The sequence below is a fragment of the Corythoichthys intestinalis genome, chromosome 18, assembly GCF_030265065.1.
Source record: "Corythoichthys intestinalis isolate RoL2023-P3 chromosome 18, ASM3026506v1, whole genome shotgun sequence".
Lineage (NCBI taxonomy): Eukaryota > Metazoa > Chordata > Actinopteri > Syngnathiformes > Syngnathidae > Corythoichthys > Corythoichthys intestinalis.
In genome coordinates, this window is record NC_080412.1 from 29,163,738 (window position 1) to 29,187,540 (window position 23,803).

The 23,803-nt window shown below is 40.5% G+C and overlaps 1 protein-coding gene across 1 annotated transcript; it reads right to left on the bottom strand.

Moving 5' to 3' along the window:
* Positions 1-1,051: 1,051 nt before the first annotated feature.
* LOC130907044 (calcium-binding protein 8-like) lies at positions 1,052-22,987 on the bottom strand. Its single transcript, XM_057821887.1, has 6 exons — positions 22,626-22,987; positions 19,168-19,292; positions 6,361-6,504; positions 6,180-6,292; positions 5,589-5,742; positions 1,052-2,879 (listed from the first exon to the last, which is right to left on the bottom strand). Exons 2-6 carry the CDS (start codon positions 19,283-19,285, stop codon positions 2,752-2,754), a joined length of 657 nt encoding a protein of 218 aa, XP_057677870.1. The 5' UTR covers positions 19,286-19,292; positions 22,626-22,987; the 3' UTR covers positions 1,052-2,751.
* Positions 22,988-23,803: the final 816 nt, after the last annotated feature.

Consider the following 23,803-nt stretch of genomic DNA (forward strand, 5'->3'; position numbering starts at 1 on the left):
TTAGGCAACTTTTTATCCAAAATACTCCTAAATCGGCAAAATCTTGACTTGAGTCTATCTTTAAGGGATGAAACAGTATTAAAATTTTCACATGTCGAAAGTAGACAGAAGGGAACTAATGCAAAAACGGGAGCAATTTTATCAACGGTTGATTCACAACATTAAATGACCTCCAAACATAGCAAAGGTTACTATGTTTTTTTTTTTTTTTTTTTTTTTTTTTTAAATGAAAAAAAAACCACCATGAAAGGTATCACCAGTTACTTTGCCAAGTAACTTTTTTACTACTGTGTGTGCATTTCAGTAGTCAGTCACTACACTAGCTAAAGAGCTACAGTGCCTTGCAAAAGTATTCGGCCCCCTTGAATCTTGCAACCTTTCGCCACATTTCAGGCTTCAAACATAAAGATATGAAATTTAGTTTTTTTGTCAAGAATCAACAACAAGTGGGACACAATTGTGAAGTGGAACAACATTTATTGGATAATTTAAACTTTTTTAACAAATAAAAAACTGAAAAGTGGGGCGTGCAATATTCTTCGGCCCCTTTACTTTCAGTGCAGCAAACTCACTCCAGAAGTTCAGTGAGGATCTCTGAATGATCCAATGTTGTCCTAAATGACCGATGATGATAAATAGAATCCACCTGTGTGTAATTAAGTCTCCGTATAAATGCACCTGCTCTGTGATGGTCTCAGGGTTCTGTTTAAAGTGCAGAGAGCATTATGAAAACCAAGGAACACACCAGGCAGGTCCGAGATATTGTTGTGGAGAAGTTTAAACCCGGATTTGGATACAAAAAGATTTCCCAAGCTTTAAACATCTCAAGGAGCACTGTGCAAGCCATCATATTGAAATGGAAGGAGCATCAGACCACTGCAAATCTACCAAGACCCGGCCGTCCTTCCAAACTTTCTTCTCAAACAAGGAGAAAACTGATCAGAGATGCAGCCAAGAGGCTCATGATCACTCTGGATGAACTGCAGAGATCTACAGCTGAGGTGGGAGAGTCTGTCCATAGGACAACAATCAGTCGTACACTGCACAAACCTGGCCTTTATGGAAGAGTGGCAAGAAGAAAGCCATTTCTCAAACATATCCATAAAAAGTCTCGTTTAAAGTTTGCCACAAGCCACCTGGGAGACACACCAAACATGTGGAAGAAGGTGCTCTGGTCAGATGAAACCAAAATTGAACTTTTTGGCCACAATGCAAAATGATATGTTTCGCGTAAAAGCAACACAGCTCATCACCCTGAACACACCATCCCCACTGTCAAACATGGTGGTGGCAGCATCATGGTTTGGGCCTGCTTTTCTTCAGCAGGGACAGGGAAGATGGTTAAAATTGACGGGAAGATGGATGCAGACAAATACAGGAACATTCTGGAAGAAAACCTGTTGGTATCTGCACAAGACCTGAGACTGGGACGGAGATTTATCTTCCAACAGGACAATGATCCAAAACATAAAGCCAAATCTACAATGGAATGGTTCAAAAATAAACGTATCCAGGTGTTAGAATGGCCAAGTCAAAGTCCAGACCTGAATCCAATCGAGAATCTGTTGAAAGAGCTGAAGACTGCTGTTCACAAACACTCTCCATCCAACCTCACTGAGCTCGAGCTGTTTTGCAAGGAAGAATGGGCAAGAATGTCAGTCTCTCGATGTGCAAAACTGATAGAAACATACCCCATGCTCCACTTCACGATTGTGTCCCACTTGTTGTTGATTCTTGACAAAAAATTAAAATTTTATATCTTTATGTTTGAAGCCTGAAATGTGGCGAAAGGTTGCAAGGTTCAAGGGGGCCGAATACTTTTGCAAGGCACTGTAAGAGGGATTTTAACAGTCGAAAATGTTTACATTTTAAGTGTTTATTTAATTTTTTTTTTTTTTTTTTTTTAATGCAAAACGCAAACCGAAACCGAACCGAAACCGTGATCCCAAAACCGAGGTTCAAACCGAACCGTGGGCTAACTGAACCGTTACACCCCTAGTGCTGGCGTAGCTTCGTTAGGCTTTACTAATAGAGTTTCACATTTGCTAAACAAGCTAAGCTAAGCTACCTTTTTGCAGCAATAAAAGAAGCCACCATTTGAAAGAGCGCATTTTCTTACCGAAACGAGGCTTTATTGCATAATCAAGATTTACACAGTAGAAGATGAAGCGGATGTCGTGTATTGCTCTTCAGTCTCCTCGAGTCGCCGAGGTCCATCACGTTATTTGCATATTTGCCCGATGATGCCACGAAAAATCAACAGTGTTCTTGCATCCGTCGTATAAGTGCCGAGCACTTAAGCAATACAATCGTGTCTATTCAAAATGATAAACCGTCTTATAATGCCAGCGAACCGCCGGCCTTAAAAGAATTTTGGCTGCTTGAGTGCTACAAAGATGTTCACATGCTATATATTGATATATTTATGTATGTATGTAGACTCACGACCGCAATGTGGGGACGCCACTCCTTTTAAAATCAACTTAATAAACAACTAGAATTTCGAAAAACGGAACAATCGTGAAGTGATGTTGAAACAAACTCTCAAATGATTGACAACAACAATCAGTATTTGCAAAATAACTTTCGTCAAGATAAAACATTCAAGTTGAGATAGTCAATGATAGCTGCGCTTCTTCAATGGGTGATGGTCCCGTGTCGTGTTGATGGGTGCCATCTGGAGGGCGACCCGAACACGACCTCGTCCTCCTGAGGTCAAAGAAAGAAAACGTGGAGATATGCGCACTCTTATCACTCCATGCCGTTGCGCAGCATTTGATTGGCTGCGATGAGCATAACGCTGATGATGAACGCCATAGCAAAGGCGCAGATGAGACTTTTCCTCACGCAGGTCTGCCGGTTCTTTTTCTTGGGATGAACTGAAGCCATATGAGAACAAACACTGTTAGAACGCCACAAGAAATTACTTTGCTCCGACATAATTGAAGTGTAGCAACAGGGTGGACAGTTTAACTGTCTTTCACTAGATGGCAGAAGCCATAATAAGCCTGAGTATAGACTTGTCAGCACCTTCCTTAAATGACCCACAAGAACTCAAGACCCTGAAGACTGAAGGACCGAAAGAACTCAAAGACTGCACAACCTGAGGAGATTCTGTCAAAGAGCCTCAAAATCTCAAAGACTCAAAAGAACCTGAAAACTCTAAAACACCTTAGTACCCTATAGAACCTAAAGACTCGGAAGACTGAAGAAAAAAAAACAAAAAAAAACCCTAAACTACCTGAAGATCTTCAAACATTTGAAGATCCTAAAGAACTCAAAGTCCCCAAAGACTTAAAAGATTGAAAATCCTGGGGGACATAACCCTGAATAGGAATGGGAATTGAGACCCGGTTCCGTGTGTTTCAATTCCATGGAATTGTTTGACAGTTTATCTAACAGTTCTCTTATCGATTCCAAACAGTACAATTAACGTCACCTAATTTACGCATGTTACATTCATTCAATTCAGCAAGAAACACTACATGGTTACTCAAAGAGGGACAACTCACCAAGTATAATCTGAGGAGTAATTGCCAAGTGACTATGCACTTATTTTCACAGGCCAAGTCATTATTCATGAGACTACTTAAAGAAATTGGGATTTTTTCCAAAAAAGTCTATTAATGGGTTTATTGTATTCCTTGTCGAATACTCTATAAGAAAAATATAACATATATGCATCTAAAACAATCCTAAATAATTTTATCAGCAATTTTAATACTCCTGTTAGAAAAGTTCCTTGGGTATGCGTTAGTTCCCATAGCAACCAGTCAGTTACTTCCTGTTATTGTCCTTCGTCACAAGCGCTGTGTAGTCTGGGACCGAGAATAGGCGTAAGGTGCGCATTTCGAGCAGAAAGCGGTCACCTGTTAATCTGTGTGCGTCCATGAACAAATGTAAGTATTTCCTCTTCATGTCATAAAGTTCCTATGGTAAATTAGAGCCGTTATCAGCGCAACCTTTTTGTGTTTTTACTGTTACATCATTACATCCGTTACATCCTCGCTGCGTCGAGGAGAGCGTTGTTCACATTATATTCGCGTTGCACATTTGTGTTAAGAGAAAACGTGTTACATTAGCATCTTAAGATGATGTTGTACATCCATATGAGTGTATAGTGCTTGGTTTTCGCCACTTGTATGGCCAAGATGACCGCACGTGCCCGCTTCTGGGTTGTGCACGCGCACTCGCGCCCCCCCCCCCCCACCTTTGTGTTCATTACACTGTATGAGTCATGTATGTTTCTTATCGACAGCTTTACAGTCAATTTGCATTGTTTATTGCATCAGCACTAATATGATTCAATTTTCTTTCCTTTCAGAGCCACACATATACCCACACATTCCAGTCTTCTTCCAGACACATACAAATACATCAACATCTTTCCACGCATGCTCTCATCTGCTCATTGAGTGATTCTCATATCAAGTGCCATTGCCTGTATATAGTTGAGCCTGTTGCCAAGTTGGATCAAAAGTGCCAATGACCAACTCCACTCTCCGCTGCTTGTGTTCAAACCGACACTCCGAGGCGAATAAACCATATAACATATTGAACCCAGAACTTCATACAGTCCATAAGTCCAAATTAGAATCGATAAGAGAATCGATAAAGAATCGAATCGTTAGGCAATATCGATAATGGAATCGGAATCGTAAAAATCTAATTAATTCCCATCCCTAAACCCGAATGTCAATGTACTAAAATAACTATAAAACCTTAAAGGACCTGAAGCCCTATGACCTGAAAGAACTCAAAGACCCTAAAGGACTCAAAGATGGAAAAACACGAAGGAACTAAAAGACATCAAAAATCCTAGAAAACCAGAAGACTCAGAAGACTGTTAAAAAAACGCAATAAAAACCCCTAAAGTACCTGAAGATCTTTAAACATTTGACGAGCCTAAAGAACTCAAAACATTAAAAATCCTGAAAAAACAGAAGGTACTAAAATAACTCAAAAACCTTAAAGAAGCAACTCTAAAAGACCTGATGCCCCGAGACCTGAAAGAACTCAAAGACCCAAAAGGATGCAGACTGAAAAGCCTGAAGGGACTAAAAGAGATCAAAGACTTTAAAAAAAAAATCTCAAGCCCCTAAAGCACATGAAAACATGAAATAACTTGATGAATTCCAAAACCCTGAAGACCCTAAAAACCTGAAGACCTGAAAACTCAAAGACCCTAAAGGACTCAAACACTGAAAAACCTGAAGGGACTAAAAGAAATCAAAGACCGTAAAAAAAACTCAAGCCCCCAAAGCACGTGAGGACATGAATTAACTTGATAAACTCCAAAGCCCTGAAGGCCCTAAAGAACTGAAAGACCCTAAAAACCTGAAGACCTGAAAACTCAAAGACCCTAAATAACAAAAAAAAAAACACCGAAAATCCTGGAGATCCTACTGAATTGTAAGAACCTGAAGACTAAATAACTCTAAGACCCTAAAGAACTCAAAGACACTCAAGGACTTGAAGAACAAGCGTTTCACTTATACTAACCAGAACAACAATAGAAGAATCAGAAGGAACTAGCCAAAAAACAAAATAAGTAAAAAGTTAAACTCTGTGAATACTTCTATTCTGACCTCCTTCGTACTCGGGGCAGTTTCCTGACGTCTCGTTGAGGCTCTCCTCCTCGGTGATGATGATGTTCTCGATGTCCTTCATCGTCAGGTGCTCTCGGAAGGCGTGGAACAGAACCTGCTTGAGCTCGTCTAGCGACAGCTGCTGCATGTCAAACTGCACGCACACACACGCAAACATGGCAGGGTGACTTTGCTTGTCACTTTCACTGCGGCAGCAGTAAAGGTCTTTCTACGTTAACTCATTAGCTGCCTCATATGCGATGAACGCATTAAAACACATTTATAGACACGTTGACTCCAACAAAGAAGCAAACTTCAAACTCAGCAGACTTTTTTCCTTTCAGGCCCTGAGAGGAATAGTCTTTGTTCTCATCAGGGAACACAGGAAGCACGTCGTGTGTGTGTGCGTCTGTACGCGCGTTTGTGTGAGGGAGAGCGAAAGAAACTAGGCTACGTTTTAAGATGTGCTCTGATTCTGCCGTACAAAGCCAGAGACGAGAAGTAAGAACTGACGACATCATCAAATCTAGCCTTGTAAATATGTTTATAAAGGTGCTATTTAAATAAACGTATCAGCATCATCTGGGTCACCTGCCAGAAGATGTTGTCGATGGTGTTGCCAAGGAAACCTTCTCTGTTGTCAGACGATAACAGCTTCGGCCCGAGTATCGTCATGAACTCGTCAAAGTCGACCTGCCCGTCTCCTGGATACGCAGAGTAGAACATTAGGTACAAAAACTGAAGGACCAAGCTGAAAGTGCGCATCCCTCACCGTCCATGTCCAGCCTCTGCATGATGATGGCGAGCTCCACTTCGCTGGGCATGTATCCAAGCGAGCGCATGGCCATTCCCAACTCCTGCTTGGAGATGAAACCGTTCCCGTCTCGGTCCAGCACACGGAACGCTTCACGGATCTCTAATGCACACAACATATATGTAATGGCCAGTGTTGTCAGTCACGCATTAGTAACGCGTTACTGTAATCTGATTACTTTCTTTCAGTAACGAGCAATCTAACGCGTTCATTTTTCCAAGCCAGTAATCTGATTAAAGTTAGTTTCCTAGGTGCCACTGCTTGTGCGTTACTATTTTGTTGTCGCATCATACTGTATGTAGAATGAAGCATATTGTAGTCATGTACGAAGAACATTTGAAAAGAAAATACTGCGCTTGAGTTTGGGAGTGACATCACGTCTCACGTTTTCTCATCAGGGGGAAAAAAACGGGTCACGTGTATTACCATGCTGTCTGCCACGGCGGTCAACAACATAGCCTGGCTAGTGGCTACCTATCAGGATGCTAATAGTAAAGGAGCTGTAGAGATACAACAAACGGCTGCATTTGCTCACTGGAGATACAGCCATTACTTCACATATCCGCCCAGTAACGATGACAAAAATATCTCCATGTGTTGCAAACGCTGCGCTGGCTCAAAAAGACTGTCAACCGCTAAAAACTCGACATCCAATTCAACAAGGAAGCACTTGGAATTACAGCACAACGCGAAAAAACTCGAAACAAAGCCGACAGGTAACGAGACAGCCAGCCTTTCTACAGTTTGTAACCAGCCTTTATAATATGTGTAATTATGTACATTATACAGTTAGAGTTTGTAATCATAGGCAAAGTTTTACATTTGTGGACTGGGGGAAAAGCATGTTGAAGACTGAAACAAAAGTCAAAAGTTTGGACACACTTCATGATTTTTGCGTTTCATATATTTTCACTACTATTCTATATTCTCACTGAAGACATCAAAACTATGAACGAACATGTGGAATGGCAAAAAAAAAAAGTGAAATAACTGTAAACAGGTTTTGTGTTCTACTTTCTTCAAAGTATCCACCTTTGAGGTGTCTCCAAACTTTTGGCCAATACTGTGGATATACTGTATATATACACATCTTGACACTGTTCGAGTTCAATCAACTGTTCAAGTTGTTCTTGGCAGTGTTTGAAAGCTTAGGTTTAAAGAAATTCTAAATATCCATCTTGCCTCCTCTGGTGTAGTTTTGGCTAAGCAAAGCAAAGGATAGCCTCCAAGGTGCTAGTCACATGATCTGTTCGAAAAATGATTTTGACCCATTATGAAAACTTTACGTTGTAGGATTTTTGTTCATTTCATTAATTTTTGTTGTTTTTTTTATTGCTTTAAAACTTTTAGAGACAACATTTTAACGACTAGGTCTTTATTTCAAAGGGGAAGTTCAGAATTTTTTACATTAGGCTTAATCTTGAAGTTAGCGGGAATTTAATAAGTCGTTGGAGTTGATTTAAACAAATTTTGTGCAGTTTGTCAGTTATTTGTTAGTTTTAGGGCTCCGGAATGGCTAAGCTAGGGCGAGTCAATGGTGGTCGACTAATTAAACCCCCGCTAACTCAAAGATTAAGCCTTATGTGAAAAACTCAATTACACGCGATGACATTTTTCTGTTATTTTTATGTTGAGGCAGCAAAAGGAAAAAGAATTGGTAAAAAATAACTGATGTTACTTTAAAGTAACTTAGTTACTTTGATAATAAAGTAATGAGTAAAGTAACTAGATTACTTTTTTGAGGTAATCCGTGACAACACTGGTGATGGCGAGTGTTCTTTAAAGAGTATTACAACACCTGGGGAAATGCTAATATTCCATCATTTATCCATAAACGCATGCCTTTTGGATTCATATTATGCCACTTCGTGTAATTGGACACATCGCAACACCAAGAAAATGATAGAAATTTGCATCGATTGTCAAGCTAAAACGTCCCGCGCCCGAGATCCCAGAAATCTAGCGTATTGTGTGCATGACGTCACAACTCGGAAACACCCGGCTCAGTGCTTAGTACTGAATGGCGGCGATGATGGCGGACAATTTTGTTTCTAGTTGCAGCGACGAATCCGATGTAACGAACGTTCTTCTAATGGTGACGAGGAGAGTTATGAACCTTTCTTTTGTGTTTTGGGTTATCAATTTGAGCCCAAACGAAAGCCAATGCAGCCTAATGAAACGACCATTGAGGGGAGCAATCACACTGATGAAACACCGGCAACAGATCATGTGGGAAACACCGAATGGTTTGTTTTGCATTCCTTTTTGTGAAGCTGATACACCGTGACTGCAAAATAAAGTAATGTATAGAATAATTATCATTTATTGTGCTATCATAGGTTTTTGCTCTGCCAACCGACACAAATATGAATGGGATTAGAGGATTTGTTTTATATATTTTACGAGCGATAATTTATACATGTGTTCAGTCCTATATCCAATGCGTGATATGTTTTTTATTATAAAAGAGTAGTCACTATGGCCATTTCGAGCTTGGCTGCTCCCCTCCTTTGCTTAGCCTGGGGCGGTGGGGTGGTTTCATCAGTGCCAGTCATCGTCCTCTTTCTTGATATCTCAGGACATTTAGGTGGCTGCGCGTGTATGGTGGGCACCGCATCTGCTTTCAGCAGCAATTTCTTAGCAAAACCTGTTTTCATTTGTCCATAGTTCGAATAGCTTTCAGGTAAAAAATGCGCACCACATAAAACCGTGCCGGAGGCTGGGTCTGCAAAATTAGCCATCTTTGCACGGACTAACTTTACTCCTTGTCTGCGTAGTCCAGCTCTTTTTCTCACGTTCGAAATTCATGGGTACTACATTGCGACAAACAGCTATTTGTACACCACATAGCATGACAGGTTTGAACCATTTTAGCGATTTTTTTGAAAAAACAAGAACGCAACGCTCTCGTCGATAAACAACGATGGCACCTGCCTCAACCTTTTGTTTCCTGGCTGTGACGTTAAAGCCCCATTCGGCTGTTTCCGGAATACTTTTGGAAATGTTCGTAATTTTCTATCTATTTTCGATAATTGCTCATGAATGTGATTTATTTTTTTTGTTAACTTTAATAATATTTGTTATCTTGCCACATAACGGTTCTATTGATATCTCACAGCCCCTTAGTATTATAATTCTCTTTAAACCACTCATCAGTGATGGGGCACACACCTGATTTAAATTGTTTGGTAAAACTTTTTCAATTGCTCTTTAAGTCTCCTTAGGATTCACTTACTTATTTTTCCCCCCTCTGTCATTGTTTTCACACTATCATCATTAAAATATGAAAACCTATAAATGTTTGTGTGGTTTTAGTTAAAGCAGACACTGTTTTTACATCTGTGTGATTTTGGCTAAGTTCAGATCACATTTCATGGTGATTTTATGCAGAAATGTAAGAAATTCCAAAAGGTTCAGATACTTTTTCATACAACTGTACAATGCAGGCTAACAACACATAAAATGTCACCCATTGTGAACATGTGACGGAAACTATGGCGACTATTCGTCTCGTACTTGTCTTATCAGATGAAAACTGGCATTCGTGCCGTTATGTTTTAGTCTCCCAGGACATATTTTTAGCCCGTTATCGTCTTGTTATCGTCATTAAAAAAATTGTTCGTTGCCGAAATATTTTCGTTTTACCGTATTTTTCGGACTATAAGTCGCAGTTTTTTTCATTGTTTGGCTGGGGGTGCGACTTATACTCCGGAGCGATTTATGTGTGAAATTATTAACACATTATTATATCATTTCACATGTTATTTTGGTGTTTTGGAGTGACACTGATCGTTTAGTAAACTTGTTAGCATGTTATAGTTATCTGAATAATTAGCTTAATAGCTATGTTACGTTAACATACCGTCCACGTTTGCATTTCGTTGTTCATGCATCATGTAACATTATCATACTGTACACGTATTCAGCATGTTGTTCTCTATTGTATTTTTACTTGAAATTGCCTTTCAAGATGACATATCTGTTCCATGTGTTGGATTTTAAGTAAATTTCCCCCAAAAATCCGAGTTATACTCCGGTGCGACTTATATGTTTTTTTCCTCTTCATTGGGCCTTTTATGGCTGGTGCGACTGATACTCAGGTGCGACTTATAGTCCGAAAAATACGGTAGTCTTCATTTACGAAATCAACACTGGTCCGACCTGTTTTTTTTTTCGTTTGTTTGTTTCTTGCCTGTCGTAAAACAGCTGACAGGTTGTCTGTTCAATTCAATTTTATACATTTATTACTTGATCGTGAATTGTTTTTTTGTTGTTATTGCTTGCCTGTCATAAGACAGCTGACAGGTTGTCTATTCATGTCAATTTGATACTTTTATTACTAGTTCTATATAACTACTCGTCTGTTCTTGCAATTACAGATAATTATTTCACAGAATGACTGGGGAAAAAAAAGGTTCAGAGAGAAATCACAATGCTAGACATTGGTCGACCAATCTTCCTTTCGTGAAGTGTCGTGCCGCCAACTGGCGTCATCACTAACGTCTGCTGTGCCTAGTAAATCATCGTCATGACGCCTCAGGTCCAAACATGTAGGGATTAATTGTAGATAATCTTTCCTGGGAGCCTTTGCTATCGTTAGCGTCACGAAGCGTGATCCTGAATGGTTACTTCTGGTGGAAATATCACTGATATCGTAGCAGCTGCTGTAAATAGTCTTCTGTTAAGTTTGGGAATTTACGTCACACTCTTGGGTTTGGTAAAGGACTATTAACGGATTGCAAATAAAGCAAAATAAGAAAAACCCACAAGTTATCCTTGCAGTTACGCGCTAAAAATGACATGGTTGTTTTGACGAACTCGTCATATGTTTCTATTCGTAAAATTACACCGAAATCCGAAAAGCTCTACAGCTGCCCTTTAACATACATTTATATTTCATTTTCTCGCCCGCTTTGAAGAACCGAGAAACTTGGCCAAGATACGCAACCCAACGATTTGTATGCAGCGGATGCTCGATGAGCTGCTCCCTAATGTAACTACGTGCGTGTGTGTGTGTATATGTGATTGATGAAGGGCCTGCAGGAGGCGTGCTGAGAGCGGCGGTCGCACTCGGAATGATGAACAAGCTCAGATGATCCTTGAAGAACCTTCACAAGCCCTCAAGTTAGTTCGGAGTCTTCACCGGACCCAAAATGAGCGAAAAACGACAAGCACCACGTCCAAACAAACGTGCCCTTAGGCGGATTAAACTCGCGAGTCCGTTTTGTGTAGACACAACAAAAGAAAGGCAACGTGATGAGCTGCTTTTTGGCAGCGGTGTTTGCACTTCCTGTTTTGGGAATACGCTTGCGTTTGTTTGCCGGGATGAGCGGGAGTTTACATAAGTCGGCTTAGTCTTGGTTCTTGCTTCATTTGACACACACAACACGGAGCAACATTGCAGTCTCAGCATTGCGCTCAATATGCATTGTGTTACTTTGGGGTTTCATGCCAAGTGATTCAACAATCAATCTCGTCAATTACCATTTTTGCACTATAAGTCGCACCTGAGGTTGAGTCGCAGAGGCCAAAAAATGCGCAGTGAAGAGTAAAAAAGAAACATTTCAGTCGCCCTGAAGTTCAAATCGCTTTTTTGAAGGGAATTTTATTGGATCCCAGACTAAAGAACAAGCATTACACTTTATTGTAAAAACAATACAATGGAGAACAACAGATAACTAGGCCAGCAAGCAGGACTTAACGGGCCCTCGCAGTTTGGCGCAACTGGGACGAACACAGCGAAAAGAGGGGGAATACAGGGAAATTTCTTTCGCTGTATTCCTTCATTTTTATTCCCCAGCTATTCGTGGTGTTCGCATTTTTACGAAAAACAAAGGATTGCAGCAAAAAAATTCACTGTATTCTCGCGAAACGTGAAAAACGAGGGAAAACGGCGAAAACATTTGACTATTCCTCCGCTTTCCTGCGAAAAACGAAGAAATACAACGAAAAAATGTTTCACTGTATTCCCTCGCTTTTCCGCGAAAGCCGCGAAAAACGAGGGAATACAGTGGAATTTTTTTCGCTGTATTCCCACAGTTTTCGCGGAAAAGCGGGGAAATACAGTGAAATTATTAACATTGTATTCATTTATACATTTATTTATAACTAGGAGTGTAACGGTACACAAAAATCTCGGTTCGGTACGTACCTCGGTTATGAGGTCACGGTTCGGTTCATTTTCGATACAGTAAGAAAACAAAATGCAAAATAGAAACGTGCTAGTTATTTATTACACACTTTTGTGCTTTCAACAATAGGAACATTAGCCTATACAAAGCTAGAATTCTGCTTAAAAAGTAGTGGGTATTTAAAGATAATAATTCAACAACAATTTGCCTTTCAGACCCCGCGTATTGGTCAGCTTTCTTTCTGAAAGAAAGAACAAAAAAGAAGTCCTGTGCTAAAGAGAAAAGCAATCCCAATGACAAAGATTTTAACATGTATTTTACAAATGAAATGCCTCAATGAATCTTTTTTTCTTCTTATGAACGGTTTTCTGTTAGGTTTTGTGTTGGTTTTCTCCTAGTGTGACTTGTCCCTGTGATTGCCCATTGATTTCACCTGTTGTACCTCCTAGTGTATCCACCAATCTGCATCCTCCTGTGCTCACCTGTTCCTCGTTGTGTCGTTACCCCTTGTCTGTGTGTGTGTATATAAGCTCCCAGTTTCTTTTCACTCCTTGTTGCGTCATTGTCTATGTCAATGTCATTTTCAAGTCCTGTCCAAGCCCTCATGTACCAGTCCCTCCGATTAAGTAAGTTTTGGTTTGAACATTGCCTTTTTGATCACCAGTCCTTTTGGTTGCACTTTCTGCTTTTGGTTAGTTATTATTAAAACGTTTTTTGAGTTTACCGCCACCTGCCTTGCTGTTTTTTGTTTCCCTGCAATTGGGTCCACACCACCTGCCTTCTCGCGTTTCCCTGACATTTTCAAAAGCTTTATTGGTGGATTTTCTCAAGTTAAAGCGCCACACAGAAATTAATAAATTTAATTGTGTAAGCAGGAGCTGTGTATTATTCTTATTATTTAATTAGTGGTGTTTTAGCTCATTTCAATTTATTTTATTTAAATGGGCTATTATTTATTTTATTATGTGTATATATCTTACAAATGTGATGTAGTATTCCTTTATATTGTATATTTTATGTTGTTTAACTTTAGTTCCTATGTGAATATTAGTTCCTACTTGTTTTGTTGTGGTAGGAGGGTTTTGTATTGAACACGGGGCCGTGTTGGTTATTATTATAGCAGAGAAGACAGCAGTAAATCAACAAAGACAAGTCAACTGTGCCCCGATCTACCACTCAAGAGATCTGATGGACTCAAAAAGTGGGTTACGATTGCATATTAGTTTGAAAATCGACCGGATCCACCATATTTTTACACGAGTGACTTCCGGTCTGCCCGATCCTAGCTAGTAATATTGACGCAGGATGGTCGCGTCAAATAATAAACTCTGCTGCTCTTTTCGTGTGCGTCGCGTTGAGCCGCTTCTGGGAGGCGTCTAACACACGGCTGCACTGCGACTGGTGTGCATTGGCTGATTGACTTTAACGCCCGCGTTTCACTGCGTTCTCGCGGCGGCCACGTTGTCGCGCCATTGACGTTTCTGGGTTATATACTGTCCCACCGTGTTGGTCCTCATTATAGTAGAGAAGACGGAGTACACATAATCTACACAAAGAAACTGTAACCCGATTGACTCACAGCTTCGAAAAGTAAGGGTTACATTAAGTCAGAAACTCGTTCGGTACGCCTCCGTTCTGAACCGAGCACCCGTACCGAAACGGTTCAATACAAATACATGTACCGTTACACCCTTATTTATAATGATACAAAAATAACAACATAATAATGTGGAAAAAAAAGCTCATATTTAGGTTTTTATTTTGAAAGACCAAAAGTACTGACTTCCCTATAAAGGGTCAAATGTCTTAAGTGTATCCCCAATTCTTTTTTAAATTATAAAAAATGGTCACTTGCCCAGTAAAGGGATAAAGATCGTGTCAACATTTGAAAAGTTGTCCACTGTAGTGACCACTGGCCCTAAAAGGGTTAAAGCCAGAAATTTGCTATTTGAAATTATTTCAATTTTATGTCATGTCTATCATTTCCTGTTTTTTCTAAACAATAAAAATTGAGGGGCCTTCTACATGGTGACGCTGTGACACCAAGACGCACCGATTGTGTTGCTAAATGGTCTCGCCTTTTGGCGAAAATGGAATGCCTCCAAAGCGGAACGATTTGATTGCGGGGATTGCTCCGCAACCATATGAATGGAACACTCTCGCCCCAATGACGTCAGCACTCGCACATGTCAGTTCGTGCATACGCAGTCGCTGCTACTAAGCATTCAAAAAGGAAAACATAGTGAAACGTCGGCTTAAGTTTACATGGTGACTGTCCGAGAATACGAAAAATTTAAAATTTTACATTTATATGGGCATGTCTCCATTCGAACAATGTCGCAATTCCGTATGAAAACGATGTAGTATTCATGCCAGGCCCTAGAGGGCAGTGCAGATATGCAAGGCGACAGCGAATGATGCACTTTGATTCCACCAAAGTTCCTCAGCCCGGAAAAAAATATGCCCGCCCACTCGGAGCGATGGCATTTTCGTTTGTTCAAAAAAGCACAAAAATGGAAACATTCAACATTTTTTTATTAAAACAGTAAATTAAAGCCGACATTCCGGCTTATTTGCCGTTTTTAATGTTTAGTAGCACCGCTGCGCACATCCAATGTGACGTGTACGAGTACTGACGCTTTTGGCGCGGTGTCCCACCGCAGGAGCCTTTGATATGCATGAGGAGCAAGCCCCCCTCACTACCCCGCAATCAAATTCTTCCACTTTGGAGGCAGGATTCAGAATTTTTCATCTTCACCTTCCGTCTTCGCCGACACCAGAGTCGCCATGCAAACTGCCCCTAAATTTACTGTTTGTGTAATATTTTAAATTTAAAAATATTTTATGTTCATGTTTTTGTGCCTTTTGAAGTGAAGGAAAAAAACACGTAGACACCATTGCTTCAAGTGGGCGCGTATGTTGTCTTCGGTTATTATCAAGGAAGTGCATCACTGTCTGTCGCGTTGTAGAATTACACAGCCTCCTAGGGCCTGGCACGAATACTACGCTGAATTGTGACATCGTTCAAATTGAGACAGAACCAAGACGGAACCATGTAAATTTATACAGTATATGAAATGTGTCGAATTCTAGGAGCGTCACCATGTAAACAGCCCCTAAGTGAACATCCATTGGGACTGCTGATTCCCTAATTTTAATAAATCGCACCAGCCAGTGGCAGAACAAATGTGAACATGGCCCGGGTATGATGAGGATAAACGGTACCCCCCCCGAGTGGACCGCCCATGGCGGGGTTGGCTGTTGGACAATTATTCGCGGGCCCCTCAAGATGATCACCTGGTGTGTCTGTGTGTGCGGGGTGCAAGTGGAATTTTTTCTGCGTCCCCTCCAGACAACCGGCTGGCAGAGATATTTTACCATTTAAAGCAACACTCAGTAACTTCTCAACTTTTATAAAATATTTTCTAGGGCTGTCAAAATTATCGCGTTAACTGGCGGTAATTAATTTTTTTAATTAATCACGTTAAAATATTTGACGCAATTAAAGCACAAATGCCCCGCTCAAACAGATTAAAATGACAGCACAGTGAAATGTGTACTTGTTGTGTTTTCGGAGTTTTGCCGCCCTCTGCTGGCGCTTGGGTGCGACTGATTTTATAGGCTTCAGGACTCATGAGCATTGTGTAAGTAATTATTGACATCAACAATGGCGGGCTACTAGTTTATTTTTTGATTGAAAATTTTACAAATTTTATTAAAACGAAAGCATTAAGAGGGGTTTTATTATAAAATTTCTATAACTTGTACTAACATTTATCTTTTAAGAACTACAAGTCTTTCTATCCATGAATTGCTTTAACAGAATGTTAATAATGGTAATGCCATCTTGTTGATTTATTGTTATAATAAACAAATACAGTACTTATGTACCATATGTTGAATGTATATATCCATCCTGTGTCTTTCCATTCCAACAATAATTTACAGAAAAATACGGCATATTTTATGGATGGTTTGAATTGCGATTGATTGCGATTAATTACGATTAATTAATTTTTAAGCTGTAATTAACTCAATTAAAAATTTTAATCGTTTGACACCCCTAATATTTTCATAACATTAGTGATTATATGTCGACTGACAACTAGTTGAATGACATCTCTTTTATATCTTGAAGGGGTCTTTATCACTTTCACCGGCACTAATTAACTTTGAGGAGGTTGGCGGGAACCCTGCCACACACAAAAAAAACCTACAAATGTGCTGACTGCTTTCCGGCATACGTCACTTCCCCTTTTCCCCCAAAAATTAACTACAAATGTGCTGACTGCTTTACGGCATACATCACCTCCCCCTTTTCCACGTCTCCTGGAACTATATTAAAACACAACACAACGCAGAGTCCAGGAGTTCGACGCTCCAAATCGCAGCAGACAAAGAAAAAGGGGTTACACTGGTGCCGTGACCCGGCAGCGAAGATTTTCGGGGGGTGAGTGTGACGGGTACACGCAGGTCCGCGTGTGTGAGGCGGTGCGTGGAAAACCTTCCCTCTGATACCTTCAAGTAGGGATGCTGGTGGCTGTGCCGTTAGCTCGAGCTTTATGACACAGTGGTTAGCGTCCCTATACCATTAATATTAAGCACGTCACGCAGCGCAGCGTGGGTTCATGTCCCAGCCTAGGTCGGGGCGCGGCACATTTCAAACCGGTTACATATGCAGCTGCATTTGTTTTTATGCTTCTGCGCATGCTGGTCTTGTTGGTCAGCATGTGTCAGACTGCGAATAAGTGCCCATGCGTAATACTTGAACAGACTCAATGGACGAAGGCAGTCTGAATGAGCACACCAAAAAAACAGATATGACAAAACATCGGATTTGTGCATTAAGACCTGCAGTATGAACGTAGCCTTAGAGGCCAAAGCACCCCCTTACAGTGGGGCAAATAACTATTTAGTCAACCACCAATTGTGCAAGTTCTCCTACTTGAAAAGATTAGAGAGGCCTGTAATTGTCAACATGGGTAAACCTCAGCATGAGAGACAGAATGTGGAAAAAAAAACAGAAAATCACATTGTCTGATTTTTAAAGAATTTATTTCCAAATTAGAGTGGAAAATAAGTATTTGGTCACCTACAAACAAGCAAGATTTCTGGCTGTCAAAGAGGTCTAACTTCTTCTAACGAGGCTCCACTCTTTACCTGTATTAATAGCACCTGTTTTAACTCATTATCGGTATAAAAACACCTGTCCACAATTTCAGTCAGTCACACGCCGAACTCCACTATGGCTAAGACCAAAGTGCTGTCGAAGGACACCAGAGACAAAATTGTAGACCTGCAACAGTCTGGGAAGACTGAATCTGCAATAGGTAAAACGCTTGGTGTAAAAAAATCAACTGTGGGAGCAATTATTAGAAAATGGAAGACATACAAGACCACTGATAATCTCCCTCGATCTGGGGCTCCATGCAAGGTCTCATTCCGTGGCATCAAAATGATAACAGGAACCGTGAGCAAAAATCCCAGAACCACACGGGGGGACCTAGTGAATGACCTACAGAGAGCTGGGGCCACAGTAACAAAGGCTACTATCAGTAACACAATGCGCCGCCAGGGACTCAAATCCTGCACTGCCAGACGTGTCCCCCTGCTGAAGCCAGTACACGTCCAGGCCCGTCTGCGGTTCACTAGAGCGCATTTGGATAATCCAGAAGAGGACTGGGAGAATGTATTATGGTCAGATGAAACCAAAATTGAATTTTTTGGTTGAAACACAGGTTCTCGTGTTTGGAGGAGAAAGAACACTGAATTGCATCCGAAGAACACCATACCCACTGTGAAACATGGGGGTGGAAACATCATGCTTTGGGGCTGTTTTTCTTCAAAGGGACCAGGACGACTCATCTGTGTAAAGGAAAGAATGAATGGGGCCATGTATCGAGAGATTTTGAGTGAAAATCTCCTTCCATCAGCAAGGGCATTGAAGATGAGACGTGGCTGGGTTTTTCAGCATGACAATAATTCCAAACACACAGCCAGGGCAACAGAGGAGTGGCTTCGTAAGAAGCATTTCAAGGTCCTGGAGTGGCCTAGCCAGTCTCCAGATCTCAACTCCATAGAAAATCTGTGGAGGGAGTTGAAAGTCCGTGTTGCCCAACGACAGCCCCAAAACATCACTGCTCTAGAGGAGATCTGCATGGAGGAATGGGCCAAAATACCAGCAACAGTGTGTGAAAAGCTTGTAAAGAATTACAGAAAATGTTTGGCCTCCGTTATTGCCAACAAAGGGTACATAGCAAAGTATTGAGATGAACTTTTTTATTGACCAAATACTTATTTTCTACCATGATTTGCAAATAAAATCTTTAAAATTCAAACAATGTGATTTTCTGTTTTTTTTCCCACATTGTCTCTAATTGTTGAGGTTTACCCATGTTGACAATTACAGGCCTCTCTAATATTTTCAAGTGGGAGAACTTGCACAATTAGTGGTTGACTAAATACTTATTTGCCCCACTGTATGTTCCGCCAATGGCACAAGCCTAACTATGAAAAAATAGTGCGACTTATAGTCCAAAAAACACATTACAGGTGAAGATCTTAACTGCTGGTGACCACTGCACCAAAATCTACATCACGAGAGGGATGAATGGAAAGAAAAAGTAGTTCTGACCTCCAAGCTCTTCGGTGGAAATGCTGTTGAGCTTGAAAGCTTGCGCTCCTTCAGCAAGCGAACCAGTCAAGTAGTTGTCGGGATAGAGGAGGCCTGCACGCACGTGATGGAACGGCATCTTCCTCCTGCGCACACGCAATGTGGGAATTGACGCTGATAGACAAAGCGCCGGGAAATTGAGCGTACTCTGTGACATGACCGTTGTTGAAATTTCTGTAATTACTGTACTGTAATTTCCTTGAATAGATGCACTGGAGCTCTAATAGAGATGACTCTTGAACCTGTGGAGTCACCATCGGATTAAAATTAAATCTAATGTATTACCTTAATTATAGGTCATTTCGAGTGCTATCTGCTTAAAACCAAAAGTATCGTTTGAAAATGCCGTGTATGATAATCACCCATGATTTCTATATTATTGTTAAGTTTGTGACAAATGTGGAAAATCCATTTTAGTTTCCGATTTAATCTTATTTTGATATTTGCTACTCTGTGGAAAAATATTCGGCAGAGCTTGAAGCCGAGCATCAGTACCCGTCTCACGTCAGAGTGTGTTTTTATTGCATGAGAACGTAAACCAATTAGAAAAATGATCCGATTACTCGGGCCATCTTTGTCTCAAGGTCACGATTTGATTCCTGTCAGGTCACCTTGTCTCGCTCCGTTTCCTTCTTTTCCGCCTATCAAAAGCTGAGGTTCGTTGATCGTCGTTACAGTTTTGAGTCGGGAAATTTCAGGTTAGCGAGCGTCACTTTGACGGCGTTAGACGTCATTCACCCTTCCCAGTCAAAAATGGATTGGACGTCTAGTGCCGTCAATGGCAATTACAATTTCAATGAATTGGACATTTATCAAGATCATGGGCAGGCTATGAGTTTATTCAGGGTCACTTTTTGTTAAATTTAGGGTACTTACTGGTCACTTTCATTTTGGGTAGAGGTGGGTAGTAACGCGTTACGTGTACTCTGTTACATTTACTTGCGTAATTATTTGACAAAAATGTACTTCTAAGAGTTTAGTTTTACGAAGTTATACTTTTTACTTTTATTTGAGTAGATTTGTGAAGAAAAAATGCTACTCTTACTCGCTACTCTGGGCGTTTTTTTTTTTGGTTTGTTTTTTTTTGGTATTTTTTTTGTATTTTGTTTTGTATTTTTTTGTATTTTTATATCTATGTTTTTTGTATTTGTATTGTATTTTTTTTTGTGTGTTTTGCATTTCTTTGGCTTAATGTGGTTATGTAATGGGTACAGTATCATTATGCACGCTTATAAACCACCAGTTTTTACCTAAAATGCGAAAACCGTGAAAACCGTGAAAAACAAGAAAAACTACGGTATTATAAAGAATAAAAAAACGTTATCATATTCCCCGCTTTTTGTGGTGTTCGCTTTTTTTTTTACGAAAAACGCCAAAGCTGAAAAAAACCCGAAAACCCCAAAAAACCAAGGGACTACAGCAAAAAAAAAAAAGTGTCCCCAAATTTTTTTCGCTGTATTCCCTCGTTTTTCACGGTTTTTACTGCAAAATAGCGGAGGAATACGGTGAATGAATTTTTTTTCTCTGTATTCCCTAGTTTTTCGCGGTTTTTACGGAAAAGTGGGGGAATACAGTGAAAATTTTATAACAACAGTTCATATAGATAACTTTGCACTCGGAAAAAAAAGTACAATTGTTTAAAAAAAAAAAAAAAAAAATCCATCAAAAATATACGCAGTTACTCACAATCTACTCATTACTTGAGTATTCTTTTCACCTAATACTTTTTTTGACTTGTACTTGAGTACATATTTTGGACGACTACGTTTACTTTTACTTGACACTACTTTTGTTTGAGTAAAATTTTTGGCTACTCTGTCCACCTCTGATTTTGGGTCACGTCCTGCAATAATTGGGGATCTCTGGGGTCACATTTTGTACATTTTGTATCATTTCCTGTTGATATGAGGGCATTTCTGGGTCACTTCTTGTACATTTTGGGGCTTTTTAAAATTTGAGCAAATACGGAATTGTGTTTTTTGCTTCAAACTAGAATACATACCGAATCATGATTTGATTGTGAACTGGTGTACATACTGTACTAAATTTAACTTCAATCTAGAATACGCACCTAATCGGGAATTAACTTCAAATGTATGTACATGCCAAATTGTGTTTTAATTTTAGCAATTGTTCGTGATTTAATTTTGAAGTAATATACGTACCGAATCACGATTTAATTTTGAACTACTGTACATACTGAAATTAACTTCAATCTAAAATACGAACTGAATCGTGAGGTAACCTCAAACTTGAGTACGCGCCGAATCGTGACTCAACTTCAAACACGAGTTTGTCACAAATCACGATTTAACTTCAAATTTGAGTGCATACCAAATTCACTGGAGTATGTACCGAATTGTGATTTCACCTCAACTTAGGGTAGGCACTGAATCATGATTTGATTCGGAACTAGTGTACATACTGAATTTAACTTCAATTTAAAATACGCACCGAATCGTGACTTAACTTAAAACTTGTGTACGCGGCAAATTTTGATTTCATTTTAGTAATAGTTCTTGATTTAATTTTGAAGTGGTGTACGTACTGAATCGTGATTTAAGTTTAACATGAGTTTGTCCTGAATCGCGATTTGCAGTAACTTTAAATTTGAGTGCATACCAAACTGTGATCTCCTTTTAAACTGGAGTATGTACCGAATTGTGATTTCAACTCAAGTTAGGGTAGCCGCTGAATCACGATTTGATTCGGATCTAGTGTACATACTGAATTGAACGTCAATCTAAAATACGCACCGAATCGTGAGTTAACTTCAAACATGAGTACGCGCCAAATTGTGATTTAATTTTAGTAAAAGTTCATGATTTTATTTTGAAGAAGTGTACGTACCGAATCGTGATTTAACTTTAACATGAGTATGTCCCGAATCACGATTTAACTTCAAATTTGAGTGCCTACAAAATTGTGATCTCACTTCAAACTGGAGTATGTACCGAAATGTGATTTCACCTCAACTTAGGGTAGGCACTGAATCAGGAGTTGATTCGGAACTAGCGTACATACTGAATTTGACTTCAATCTAAAATACGCACTGAATCGTGAGTTAACTTCAAACTTGAGTACGCGCCAAATAGAGATTTAATTTTGAAGTATTGTACGTACTAAATCGGGATTTAACTTTAAACATGAGTTTGCCCCGAATCACAATTTAACTTCAAATTTGAGTGCATACCAAATTGTGATATCACTTCAAACTCGAGTATGTACCGAATCGTGATAGGGTATGCACTGAATCACGATTTTATTCAGATCTGGATTATGTACATAATACTGATTTACAGTAGCTTCAAACTGGAGTTGGTGCAAAATGGTGCTGATGCTGAGCGCTTCTCTGAGTCATTTGTATCACAACAGGTGCACACGCACAGATCAAGAGTCTATTCCCGCATGCAGCCTACCTGCGGCATGTGGAGCCAGCCGGCCCCCTTGTGCCGGTCCCCTCCTCTGGGCGCGTCGGGCGACGGGTCTCAGGGAAATCAGGACACTGGAGGCGGCTGCCGCTCGGCTCCGTCTTGTAGCGCGCGTACCGCGTCCGCTCATCCGCACGCGTCCCACTTGTGACAATGATCAATCAGGCGAGCCATCAAATTATGATTTGAATCAATTAAGCGAGCGCTCTCGCCTCCTCGGTCACGGTCGCGTCCGTGCTTGTTTTACCGGACGGGAGACGTCAAGTCAAATGTTCCGTCTGATCTTCAGACGCTGGGAAACACCGACGCGACACACAGAAAGAGAAGGAGGGAGGTTGGGTGAGAGAGCGAGAGAGAGAAAGAAAGAGGGTGAGAGAGAAAACTCCCCTTGCAGATAGTCTCCATCCTACCAACACCTAATCTGTGTGTGTGTCCAGTTGGAGGTTTACTTGCCTGCACATTTTCCGCCTTTTCACCTCATGATCAGCAAAACATTCACTCTTTATCTATCGAGCTGCATCCTAGTTTTCTATTTTCCTATCCTATTTACATCCATACTTAGAGTACATTCTCCCATCTGCCCCTCCATTCCTCCACATCTGTTCTTCCATGCGTCATCCATCCATTCGTTATCCATCCACTGAAGGTACCTTTTCTCGTAGGCACCGTCTAACTGTTTGCATTACTCTAACATACTTAATGTAATCATTTAGGGAATAGTATGGTTTCTCGTATTTACTGGTTGTCTGTTTGTATTACTCTAACACACCCAATATAAAATCAATAGCACTTATACCATAGTTTAAGGAAAACAAGCAGAATATAGGGCATAAGAGATAAACAACGCCTTCTTATCACGGAAGCCCAGCGCGTGCGTCATACAACTGACTGAGCAAGATTGACGCACCAACTCTCGCAATCAGTTCTCCTGGACACTCCAGAACAAATGGCAGGACGCTCTGTCCCAACACAAGGAACACCGGAGAATGCCCGATATCCAACTGATAACATGGCTGACAAGGCTCCAAGAGCCCCTTCGCCGCTGAGGTGGAAAATCCACAACCCTCATTGCCCGGACAACACTAACTCCTGAATCCTCCTGTCCAATCCACAAACAGACAATAATCCTGAACACACCCTTCTTCCTGCCTACAGCCCGCCCTGCG

What these genes read in the sequence shown, in the direction of transcription:
- LOC130907044 (XM_057821887.1), bottom strand. Translation starts at nt 19,285, where the DNA reads ATGCCGTTCCATCACGTGCGTGCAGGCCTCCTCTATCCCGACAACTAC. An exon ending in TCGACAACATCTTCTGGCAG is followed by an intron (nt 5,743 to 6,179) that starts GTGACCCAGATG and finishes GTGTGCGTGCAG; the next exon opens with TTTGACATGCAGCAGCTGTC. An exon ending in CTGCCCCGAGTACGAAGGAG is followed by an intron (nt 2,880 to 5,588) that starts GTCAGAATAGAA and finishes ATATGGCTTCAG; the next exon opens with TTCATCCCAAGAAAAAGAAC.